Source organism: Artibeus jamaicensis, unplaced genomic scaffold (assembly GCF_021234435.1).
Source record: "Artibeus jamaicensis isolate MK-2021 breed Jamaican fruit bat unplaced genomic scaffold, CSHL_Jam_final scaffold_1019, whole genome shotgun sequence".
Lineage (NCBI taxonomy): Eukaryota > Metazoa > Chordata > Mammalia > Chiroptera > Phyllostomidae > Artibeus > Artibeus jamaicensis.
In genome coordinates, this window is record NW_026522025.1 from 3,641,088 (window position 1) to 3,653,966 (window position 12,879).

Consider the following 12,879-nt stretch of genomic DNA (forward strand, 5'->3'; position numbering starts at 1 on the left):
CTAGCATTTAGCAGACTATCTCTGATGTGACGTGCTTTCACAGGAGCCCTACAAATAAATCCTATTAAAGACCAGCTCTCAATCTTAAATTAAAAAACACAAACCTCCATGAGTAATCACCAACAGCTAACAGAATTAAATGCTTAGAGACTTCAGAAGATGGAACTATTGAAACATTATCAAACAAATGTGTTTAAATTAAAGGAATAAAATATAAAATTTAAAAAGGGCAATATACAATTAGACTGTGAAGAACTGAACACCACTGAGTAGAGAAATAGTGGCTGGGAAGATAGATCAATAGGTATTGCCCACAGAAAACATAATCTCTGTTTTCTCATGGGCATGTGAACCAGTTCTGGCTTTTGAGACCCAAGTAGACGTCTGTTGACTGAGGGAATTTTTCATTCATTCATTCATTCATTTGCTTTCTTGGTTCTTTAAAAAAATTTTTTTAAATAAAGATTTTATGTTTTTATTTTTAGGCAGTGTTGGGGGGGGAGTGGTGGGGAGAGAAAGGGAGAGATACATCGCTCCCAACTGGGGAACTGACCTGCAACCCAGGCATGTTGCCTGAACAGGAATTGAACCAGCAACCTTTTGGTTCACAGGCTGGTGCTCAATCAGGGTCTCTGGCTCTTTTTCTGACATGAGTTCTTACCTGGTGAGGGTTCGGAACAACTGAAACTCTGCTATGTTCTTTAGGGAATACAAAATGGTAAAAACTTTGAAAGAACAGGTTAGCACTTCCTTAAATACACACTTACATGTAGGAAGTATGGAATTCCAATGACCAGGAATCCTATTCCTAGGTAGTTACCAAAGAAAAATGAAAACTGTTCACACAATATCTTTACAAGAATATTTATAAAGCAGCTTCATTCAAAATTGTTCAAAATGTCAATCCAAATGCTCTTTGGTTGGTAAATTTAAAAATTGTGGTACATGTAGGGTATACTCAGTAATAAAAAGGAATGAATTAGGAAAAAAATGCTACAACACTGATGAATTTCACATGTATTATGTAAAGTGAAAGAAAACAGCTTTGAACTTCTTACCTACTGTGTGATTCCGTTTATATGACATTTTGGAAAAGGCAGAACTCAGAACATAGATAAGTGGTTAGTTGATATTGGTGGAAGAGATCATCTACAAAGGGACACTAGGAGATTTTTGAGGTCAAGGAGTGGTATTCTATCTTTGTTCTGGTAATGGTACACAACTGTGCAATACATCAAAAAGTACATTTTTAAGGCCCTGGCTAGTGTAGCTCAGTGGATTGAGTGTGGGCCTGTGAACCAAAGGATTGCTGTTCGATTCCCAGTCAGGGCACATTTCCTGGGTTGCAGGCCACTTCCCAGCAGGGGACACACAAGAGGCAACCATGCATTGATATTTCTCTCCCTCACTCCTTCCCTTCCCCTCTAAAGATAAATAAATAAAATCTTTTTTTAAAGTACATTTTTTGCTATATATAAATTATATTTCAATTAAAGCAAAAGGAAATGAATAGGAGGAATGTGATTACTCCATGTAGAGTAAACTTATTGGAGAAACTTGGTTAGGAAGCAGAGTAACTGAAGAGGATGTGGGGGTCAACAGAGGGTTTCTTGTTTTTTTTAGGCAGATAACAGAGCAAATCTGTATGTTAAAATGATCTATTTGAGAAGGAGAGTTTGAGGATATATGTATGAATGAAGAAACAACAGGAGGGGCCAAGGCAAGAGGATGAAATTCAGCCAGCATGTGTGGCAGTATGGTCTTTGCAAGGAATTTTTCCATGTAAGAGGAGAATAAAGAAAAGATGCATGCAGCTTCCAGCTAAGTTTGACAGTGAGATGACTTCATTTTTCTCAGCAATGTGAGTCATACTGATTTTGGCATAAAAAAATGAGTTTGAAGAACAAGTAGAAGGCATGAAAAAAATTCTCTTTTTTGAAAAAAAGATTTTATTTATTTTTAGAAAGGGGAAGGAAGGGAAAAAGAGAGGAAGAGAAATATCAATGTGTAGTTGCCACTTGAGCACCCCCTAATGGAGACCTGGCCCACAATCCAAACATGTTCCCTGACTGGGAATCAAACTGATGACCCTTTGGTTTACAGTCCGGTGCTCAGTCCACTGAGCCACACCAGCCAGGGCTGAAAAGAATTCTTGCTCAATGGTGGGAGAGTGTTCTTTCTAAAGAGACCTTGTAGGATTTTCAGCTACTTAGAGTTTGTTTATGTTAATGATTATGAATTTGCCATGACACACTGTGTTGTGTGAATCTTCCCTTGATTCATAGATGATTAGCTGCTGGGTATTGCCCCCCAAAAAAGGTAGATAGTGAAATTCTTATAGGATGGTGTTTTGTCCAGAGAGTGTAGTGGAGGAGGGAATAGGAAGTTGAGGGTATTTGCAAAGGAGTAATTTATACTTTGGACCATGGAGGGAATTTAATCATTCGGAAGTGGTGTGGAGATCAGTGAATTATTGCATATTGAAGTCTTTGACAAAGATGGCAATCTCTGCTTGGCTTATAATGGTCTCTTCATGTGTAATACATGCTTTCACATATTTGTCGAATGAACAAATCCATCCCTGTCTTCGAGGAAAAAGGGTCATATACCTGTATAGTCTCACTTCTCTGTGAGTTCTTACTCTTTTACAGTGCCCTGGGTATAGCAGACTTTTACACTGTGAACACTTTTGAGGGTAAGAATTGGCAAGCCTTCTTATCCTGTGGCACATAGTGATTGCTAAATTAATATTCTCTTTTTTAAGATTTTATTTATTTATTTTTAGAGAGAGGGGAAGGGGAGGAGAAAGAAGGAAAGAAACATCAATGTGGTTGCCTCTTGTGTACCCCTTACTGGGGACCTGGCCTGCAACCCAGGCTTGTGCCCTGGCTGGGAATTGAACTGGTGACCCTTGTGTTCGCAGGCTGGCGCTCAATCCACTGAGCCATACCTGCCAGGGCTAATACTCTTTTTTTTTTTTTAATTTAAGTAAGAATTAAACCCAAACTGACAATATGCCGGGGAGCAAGATCTCAATGCTCCCTAAATTAGTATTTGTTGAATGAATGATCATGGGACCTCAGCTCCAATAGTCCTTTATGTTGTATTGAGATTGTCAGATTTCTTGGTTGTATTCCCTACTAAACTGTTAGCTTCAAAAGGATTAGAATTAAATCTTACTCATCCCTGAATTTTCAGTGCATGGCACACAACAGGTGATAAGTAAAGAAATGAGAGAACTTATTTTTCTTATCTTTTTTAAAAGGTCTTACTTATTTCTAGAGAAAGGGGAAGGGAGGGAGAGAAACACCAGTGTGTGATTGCCTGTCACATGCCCCTTACTGGGGACCTGGCCAGCAACCCAGGCATGTGCCCTGCTGGGAATTGAACTGTGATTCTTTGGTTTTCAGGCCAGCATTCAATTCACTGAACCATACCAGCCAGGGCAAGAATTTATTTTTCAAGGTAAAACAGATGAAATCTTTTGTTTAGTTAACAGTTGGAATAAAGTACTTTCATTACTTACAAAATATTATTAGATTGAGAATGTGGTTTTGTTTATTTTTATTTATTTATTTTTATAGGGAGAGAAAGGGAGGGAGAGAGACATTGATGTGCAAGAGAAACTTCAGTCGGTTACATCTAAGGCGCCCCCAACTGGGCACCTGGCCTGAAACCCAGACATGTGCCCTGACTGGGTCGAACTGGAGACCCTGGTTTGCTGGCTGGCACTCAGTTCACTGAGCCACACCAGCCAGGGTGAGAATGCGTTTTCGGATGTACTCATCAAGTAGTTTAGCTTTTATGTATGGCATGACCATTTCTATATTGAATTTTTGTACATATATTCTAATAAAGCTTTTTTGGTGATTTGTTTGCTAGGAGGAGGCCTCTCCCTACTCTTTGGTCAACATCTGCCTGAATGTGCTGATTGCTAACCTGGAGAAATTGTGTTCTGAAAGACCTGATGGAACACTGTGCCTTCCGGAGCATTGGAGTTTCCCTCAGGAATTAGCCGATCGATTCCTTGGGGTGATGACTTGGCAAGGTAATGGTTAGGCTCCTTTATTGCATACCCTAAGAGTCTCTTTACAATTTGAAAAGCACTTTCACCTGCAGTTCCTATTTCGTTCCTCACAACAACCTAGTGGGAGATAGAGAAATTACTCCTGTTTTGTTCGTATGGAGGCTGAGTCTCAGTCTCTCTGGGATCCCTTGGTGGAAATTGTCTTGCTTCAAGGCTTGTCCTGCTATTGCCTTGTTCAGTGAAGAGAGTGGAGAATTAAGTCAAGCCACCAGTTAGCTGCTTTCTAGCTGCTGAAATGCAGTTGCTTGTAGTCTCTCCTCCCATTCTTTTGATTGTGAACATGAGCCTTTAACTAATTTTTTCTTACCTTCTGTTCTAGTGGGGTTTTCAAAGGGCTACCTTGAAAAATTTTTTTATCCTCTCTTGAAGATGTTTATTGATTTTAATGAGAAAGGGGAAAGGGGAGGGGAGAAAGAAACATTGATGTGAGAAACATCAATTGGCTGCCTCCCACACATGCCCCAACCAGGGATTGAACCCACAACCTTTTGCTATAGGGATGATGCTCCTACCAACTGAGCCACCTGACCAGGGCAATAAACAATAATACAAGAATAAGCTAGGTTTCTGCGTACTCCCAAGTGTAAACCTACTTTTCCCCATCCCTGCATTATTAACTATCCAGTGTTCATTTTGACTGATTATCTTAAAACTTTTACAAACCTTTGTTTGAATTAGTATTCATGTATTTTGATTTGTTGATAGACTTTTAAGCCTCCTTTAATCTACAGGCTTCCCCTCTATCTCTCGAATTATTTTGCCATACACACACACACACACGCACAGAAGCTGGCACAAATAATGCCCCTTTTGTATTATAAGATTGTTTATTACAAAATAATAAGCATGTAATTCTGTAACATAACAATATCACACTCAAGGACACCATATGACATTTTAGGTGAAATGTTCAAATTAAAACTATAAATTATGACACCCATATTATTACCCTTCTAAGCACACTCAAACAGACCTTACTTCTGCTGGACCCCATATGTATATGTGTGTGTTTTTGAAGACTTTTTTAGAGCAATTTCAGGATTACGACAAAATTGAGAGTCAAGTACACAGATATTTCATTAATCCTACCCCACATACACATACTCTCCCCCAGTATCAACATCACTCATAGGAATGGTACATTTTTTATCAAGGATGACCTTACATTGACATATCATAGTCACCCAAAGTCCATAATTTACCTTAGGGCTCATGTGCATTCTATGGATTTGAACAAAATTATAATGACATGTATCCATCATTCTGATTTCTACAGAATATTTTCATTGCACTAAAAATCCCCTGTGCTCAGTCTGTTCATCTCTCCCTCCCATTCCTGCAACCACTGATCTTTATACGGTCCCCATAGTTTTGCGTAGTTGGAATTGTACAGTATGTAGCCTTTTCAGATTGGCTTCTTTGACTCAGTAATGCACATTTAAGGTTCTCCAGGTATTTTGTAGATTGGTAACTCTTTGTAGTGCTGAATAAAAAAGTTCCTTGTTTGGACATACCACAGTTTATTCATTCAGCTACTGAAGGATGTCTTAGTTATTTCCAAGTTTTGGCAATTATGAATAAAGTTACTATAAATACCTGTGTGTAGGTTTTTGTGTAGACATAAGTTTTCAGCTCCTTTGGGTAAACCACAAGGAATGTGATTGCTAGGTCGTATGATAAGAATATGTTTAGTTTTCTAAGCAACTGCCAAACAGTCTACCAAAATGAATGTACCATTTTGCATTCTTACCAGCAGTATCTGTGAGTTGCTTTTGCTCCATACCTTCCCCAGCTTTTGGTGCTGTCAGTGTACTGGATTTGTTTATCATTAGATAAACAAATAATATCTTATAGATATTATTAGATAAACAAATAATATCTTAATATCTTATTATTGCAGGCATGCAATAATATCTTAGTGTTATAATTTGCATTTCTGTAATTTGCAACCATGACATCACATGGTGTAGAGCATTTTTCCATATGCCTATTTGCCAACCCTATATCTTTGGTGACATGTTTGTTAGGGTCTTTGGTCCATTTTATAGTTGGGATATTTTGGTGTTGAGTTATAATAAGAGTTCTTTGTACATTTTGGGTAAGTCCTTTATTAGATAGATCTTTTGCAATTATTTTCTCCCGGGCTGGCTTGTCTTCTAAATCCACTGATGCTGTCTTTCACAGGACAGAAGTTTTTCATTTTAATGAAGTCCAGCTTATCGGTTATTTCTTTCATGAATTATGTGTTTGGTGTTGTAGCTAAAAAGGCATCAGCAGTGATAATAAAGGTCATCTAGGTTTTCCTCCTATGTTACCTTCTAGGAGTTTTATAGTTTCGTATTTGAGTTAATTTTTCTAAAGGGTATAAGGTCTGTGTCTAGATTCATTTTTTATTAATATGAATGTTCAGTTATTCTGGCACCATTTGTTGAAGAAACTATTTTTGCTACACGGAATTGCCTTTGCTCCTTTTTCAAAGATCAGTTGACTATATTTATGTAGCTATATTTCTGGGCTTTCTGTTCTGTACTGTTGATGTTTGTCTCTTATTTTTATCAGCACCACATTGTCTTGATTGCTGTAGGTTTATAATAAATCTTTTAAAAAATATATTTTATTGATTATACCATTACAGTTGTCCCATTTCCCCCCTTCATTCCCCTCCACACTTCATACCCCCTCCCAACCACCTTCCCCCCCCCTTTGGTTTATGTCCATGTGCCATAAGTTCTTTAGCTTCTACATTTCCCACACTACTCTTGTCCTCCCCCTATTTTTCCCCACCATCTATGCTACTTATTCTCTGTACCTTCTCCCCTCTCTCCTCCCACTCCACTATTGCTATCCCTCCATGTAATCTCCATTTCTGTGGTTCTGTTCCTGTTCTTGTTGTTTGTTTTTCTTTTTGTTGTAGGTGTGGTTGTTAATGATTGTGAGTTTGCTGTCATTTTACTGTACATGTTTCTTATCTTTTTCTCAAATAAGTCTCTTTAATATTTCATATAGTAAGGGCTTGGTGATGATGAACTCCTTGAACTTGACCTTATCTGGGAAGCACTTTATTTGCCCTTCCATTCTAAATGAAAGCTTTGCTGGATAGAGCAATCTTGGATGTAGACCCTTGCATTTCATGACTTGGAATACTTCTTTCCAGCCCCTTCTTGCCTGCAAGGTTTCTTTTGAGAAATCAGCTGACAGTCTGCTGGGAACTGCTTTGTAGGTGACTGTCGCCTTATCCCTTGCTGCTTCTAGAATTCTCTCCTTCATTTGAATCTTGGCTAATGTAATTATGATGTGCCTTGGTGTGTTCCTTTTTGGTCCAACTTGTTTGGGACTCTCTTGAGCTTCCTGGACTTCCTGGAAGTCTATTTCCTTTGCCAGCTTGGGGAAGTTCTCCTTTATTATTTGTTCAAATAAGTTTTCCACTTGTTGCTGTTCCTCTTCCCCTTCTGGTACTCCTATAATTCAGATGTTGGAATGTTTAAAGATGTTTCTCTTTCTTTTCATCTAAAGATGTTCCTAAGCCTCTCCTCATTTTCTTTTTTTTTTTTTTAACATTTAAAAAACTTTTTATTTTGAAATAATTTGAATATTAACAAAAAGTTGCAAATATAGTACAAAGAACTCCCATATATCCTTTGCCCAAATTTCCCAGATGTTAACATTTAGAAACACTTGATTTATCAAAGAAGAGTTTTTTTTAATTGATTATGCTGTTACAGTTGTTCTATTCCCCCCCTTCATTCCCCTCCACCATACCCCCCATCCCCACCATTACCCCCTTTAGTTTATGACCATGTGTCTCAAGTCCTTTAGATTCTATATTTCCCATGCTATTCTTGCCCCCCCATCTATTTTCTATCTACTGTCTATGCTACTTATTTTCTGTACCTTCTCCCCCCATCTCCTCCTCCCACTCCCCTGTTGCTAACCCTCCTTGAGATCTTCATTTCTATGTTTCTACTCCTGATCTAGCTGTCCTTTTAGTTTGCTTTCATTTTAGGTGTGGTTGTTAATAACTGTGAGTTTGTTGTCCTTTCACTGTTCATGTTTCTTTAACTTCTTTTTCTTAGATAAGTCCCTTTAACATTTCATATAATAAGGGCTTGGTGATGATGAAGTCCTTGAATTTGATCTTATCTGAGAAGCACCTTATCTGTCCTTCCATTCTAAATGAAAGTTTTGCTGGATAGAGCAATCTTGGTTGTAGGTCTTTGGATTTCATGACTTGGAATACCTCTTTCCAGCCCCTTCTTGCCTGTAAAGTCTCTTTTGAGAAATCTGCTGACAGTCTGATGGGGACTCCTTTGTAGGTGACTGTCCCCTTAGCTCTTGCTGCTTCTAGGATTCTCTCCTTCATTTTAATTTTGGCTAATGTAATTATGATGTGCCTTGGTGTGTTCCTTCTTGGGTCCAACTTCTTTGGGACTCTCTGAGCTTCCTGGATTTCCTGGATGTCTATTTCCTTTGCCAGATTGGGGAAATTTTCCTTTATTATTTGTGCAAATACGTTTTCCACAGGTGGCTGTGCCTTTCCCCCTTCTGGTACCCCTATAATCCGGATGTTGGAGCGTTTAAAGATGTCCTGGAGGTTCCTAAGACTCTCCTCATTTCTTTGAATTCTTGCTTCCTGACTCTTTTCTGTTTGGCCATTATTTGCTTTCTTCTGGTCCACTCCATTGATTTGAGTCCCAGTTTCATTTTCATCGCTATTGGTTTCCTGTGCAATTCCGTTCATTTCAATTAGTTTCGCCTTCATATGTTTCTCTAATTTGTGGCTATAATCAACCAGTTCTGTGAGGATCCTGATGACCAGTGTTTTAAACTGTGCGTCTGAGAGTTTTGCTATTTCTTCATCACTTAGATTTATGGGCTCTGGGGCTTTGAGATCTTGCGACATTTTTGGTCTGTTCTGGCCCTTTAAGTGTGAGAAGCGGTGCCTTGGACTCCCAGGTAGCTGGGTTGTGACACTGTATGTGGGGGCGTGGTCAGAGCGGGGAAATGGCGGCGCCCTTCACTGCCACTTGCCGCGGGGACCCACCAGGCCCGGTCCAACCGCCCACTCCCTCGCCTGACTGCCTGTGCACAAATGCACGACCACAGTCAACACGCAGCACCGCTTCCCCACTGTCTCCTCCCGGTCGCTCGCCTGGTCACTCGCTCGGTCGCTCACTAGGTCCAACCCTGCGCCTGGATTCTGCGAGTCTGGATTCCGCGCCTGAGCCAGTCTGACCGAGTCCTCCTGTGCAACCCCGCTCCACCAGCCACTGGTTTCGCCCCTTACCGGTCAGGCTGAAGAATTTGTTGTTAACGGACTTCTGAAAAGTTCAATTTTCCGTGTTCTGGCTGTGATTTCTGTTGCTAATATTTAGTTGTCCCTAAACTTGGTTGTGTGAGAAGGCACGGCACATCCACCTATACCTCCATCTTGGCGGAAGTCCAGAAGAGTTTCTTTAGACGATACTCACTAGAGTGTACAGCTCTCTCAGTTGTTGACGTGCGTCAGCCGCGCCTCAATCTCACGTGTGAATTCCCCGGTGTTAGGCTCCAGTCCCTGGAGTCTCCGGAGTTGCCCGCGGTTTTCCTAGAAAGCTACGTATCAGACTGTAGAGGGTGAGGGCCAGAGTACAGCCAATCCTCTCCAGCGCCGGTGCTCTTCCTGGAAGCCCGACCCCTCCCGGGGCCCAGGTAAACCTGCGGCCCCACTCCTGCTTGCCCTTCCGCTGCCTCATTTTCTTGAATTCTTGTTTCTTCATTGTTTTCTGATTGGATGTTTCTTTCTTCCTTCTGGTCCACTCTATTGATTTGAGTCCCAGTTTTCTTCCCATCACTGTTGGTTCCCTGTGCATTTTCCTTCATTTCACTTAGTGTAGCCTTCATTTTTTCATCTAATTTGCGACCAAAATCAACCAGTTCTGTGAGCATCCTGATCACCAGTGTTTTGAACTGTGCATCTGATAGGTTGGCTAACTCTTGGTTGCTTAAAAGTATTGGCTCTGGGGCTTTGATTTGTTCTGTTTGAGTCATAATGTTTTGGTCAGGTTATACCTGTTACATATATGAGGGGCGGAGCCTTAGGTGTTTACCAGTTGGGGCAACCCAGTTGCTGGGTTGTGATGCTGTATGTGGGAGCGGGGTCAGAGAGGGAGCAGTGGTGCTTGTTCTGTGCTCTCTGGTATTTCAGTCCCTTCTGCTGTTTCCCACAAGCAAATTGGGCCCTTCTGATGCTGGTTCCCAGGTGGGTAGGCTTGTATATGTTCTAGGACCCTGTGGGTCTCTCCAGTGAACTCTGGTGTGAGGCTGGGAGCCTGTCCCAGCACCTTGACCCCCAAAAGTTTTTTCAGTCGGTGCTTTTAGGCTTTATTTCCTGTCGCTGGGGCCCTGGGTTGCGCAGTCTGTCTCACTGCCCTTTTTTTGCCTGGTTTATCTTTGTGAATGTGTATCCGTGGTCAGCCAGCTACCTTTTGCGTCTCACTGGGTTTGCTCGTTTCCTCCCCGCGCCTGGGTCGGCTAACCATTGCCTCTTCCTGCCTGGATCCCTCTCCACTGGCCTTGAATTTAGCCCCTCTTACTGGTTGGATGAATGGTTCCTTGTTGTCCGACTTCGGTACAGTTCAATTTTCTGACTGTTCTGATTGTGTTTTTGTTTCTAAATCTTTGTTGTCTTTAAATTTGGTTGTGTGAGGAGGTGCATTGTCTCCACCTATGCTTTCATCTTTGCCGGAAATTTTGGTTTATAATAAATCTTGAAGTAGGGTATCATCAGTCCTCAAACTTTGTTCTTTTCTTTAAATATCATGTGGCTATTTCTGGTTGTTTTGCCTTTCCATTCTAAAGAAACTTTAGAATCTGTTTCTTTTCTTTCTTTCTTTTTTTGGTTTTAATGTTTATTCAGTCACCTAGAGTCAGTTTCTTGATGAGAAAATAACTCACTGAGATTTTTATTGGGATTGCATTGAATGTGTAGATCAAGTTGGGAATAAATAACATACTGACAATATTGAGTCTTCCTATCTGTGAGCGTGGAATATGTCTCTATTTAGTTCTAAGTTGTTTCATTTATCAGTGTTATAGTTTTCCCTGTAACTCTTATACATATTATGTTAGGGTGATACCTAAGTATTTCATTGTTTTTGAGTGCTAATGTAAATACTGTGTTTTAATTTAAAATTCCATTTTTCATTGTTGGTGTATGGGAATACAATTGACTTTTGTATAGTAACCTTCTATCCTGCAACCTTGGTATATTAGTTCCAAGAGTTTTTTTGAGTTTTTTTCAGATTTTCTTTCTATATGATCTTGTCATCTGTGAACAAAGACCGTTTTATATCTTCCCCAATCTGTATCTTCTACTTCTGTTTCTTGTCTTATTGTACTAGCAAGGACTTCAGTACCAAAACATTTCCAGGACATTTCACAAAGAAAGCCAAGCTGTTTCCCTTTATCAGGACTTCTGCTCCTCCCTTTATTTGGACTGATGGCTACTTTTGCCTTTCACATTTTTTAGGTTTCAGCTTAACTGTTACCTCATCAAACCATACAGAGTGACAGAAGATTCTTTTTTTTTTTTTTAAGATTTTGTTTATTTATTTTTAGAGAGAAGGGAAGGGAAGGAGAAAGAGAAGGAGAGAAATAATCAGTGTGTGATTGCCTCTCATGCATCCCTTGCTGGGGACCTGGCCTGCAATCCAGGCATGTGCCCTGACTGGGAATCGAACTGGCAACCCTTTGGTTTGCAGCCTGTGCTCAATTCACTGAGCTATACCAGCCAGGGCTTTTAATTATTTATTTATTTTATTATTTTTAGAATTAAAAAAATATTTTATTAGTTTTAGTAAGAGAGGGAGGGAGATAAACATCAATGTGTGGTTGCCTCTCATGCACCCCCTGCTGGGGACCTGGCCCGCAACCCAGGCATGTGCCCTGACTGGGTTTGAACTGGTGACCCTTTGGTTCGCAGGTCTGTGCTCAATCCACTGAGCCATACCAGCCAGGGCAGAAGATTTTTGTACTCCATTTCCCCATCCCTATATTGTGTTTTTGTTTCCTTTAAAACACTACAATTTCAGTGTTAGTAGCAGTCTATTTGTTCTATATTCTTTTCTTTAAAGATTTTATTTATTTACTTCTAGAGAGAGGGAAAGGGAAGGAGAAAGGGAGAGAAACATCTGTGTGTGAGACACACATTTATCAGTTGCCTCTCACAGGCCCCCAAATGGAGACCTGGTGGGCAACCCAGGCATATACCCACACCGGGAATCAAACTTGCCACCTTTTGGATAGCAGGCCGGCACTCAACCCACTGATCCACGCTAGCTGGAGCTTGTTCTGTGTTCTTTTGTGTCTGTTGTATTCTCCCTATAGGGCGTAAATAAACTCTATGTTGGCAGGAGCCATATTTGTCTCATTCACCATTTTTGGCATCTAGCATAGCACTTTGCATTCAGTGAACACTTTGATATTTGTTGAATAAATATATGAATGAAGGCACTAAGTTTCTCCTCAAACCTGAAGTATAAGAGCTTCCTTCCTCCTGTCTTGGTAGCTAAGCCTAATTCAAACTGGGAACCTGGGCATCAGCTTACATACCTTTTCCTTGGTCCTTTTCCTTCAGTCTATTCAGCCACCTTGTTCTGTCAGCCTTAGTTTACATTTTTATCTCTGATTAAAATTATTAGTAATCTGTTGCTCAATCTCACTCCCATCAAACACTACCCTAATTCCTTTACATTGTCACATAATTGGTCTTTTCTAAAAATATAATTCTGACCAGTCTTCTGCTTAAAATTTTA

At 40.2% G+C, this 12,879-nt stretch overlaps 1 protein-coding gene across 1 annotated transcript in view; it reads left to right on the forward strand.

Annotated features, from left to right (window-relative positions):
- The window catches only part of ZYG11A (zyg-11 family member A, cell cycle regulator), a 55,212-nt gene that overhangs the window by 11,570 nt on the left and 30,763 nt on the right, over positions 1 to 12,879 (forward strand). The window contains exon 2 of the mRNA XM_037158333.2: positions 3,883 to 4,048. Coding sequence (XP_037014228.2) covers positions 3,883 to 4,048 — 166 coding nt within the window. The remainder of the gene's footprint in view (positions 1 to 3,882; positions 4,049 to 12,879) is intronic.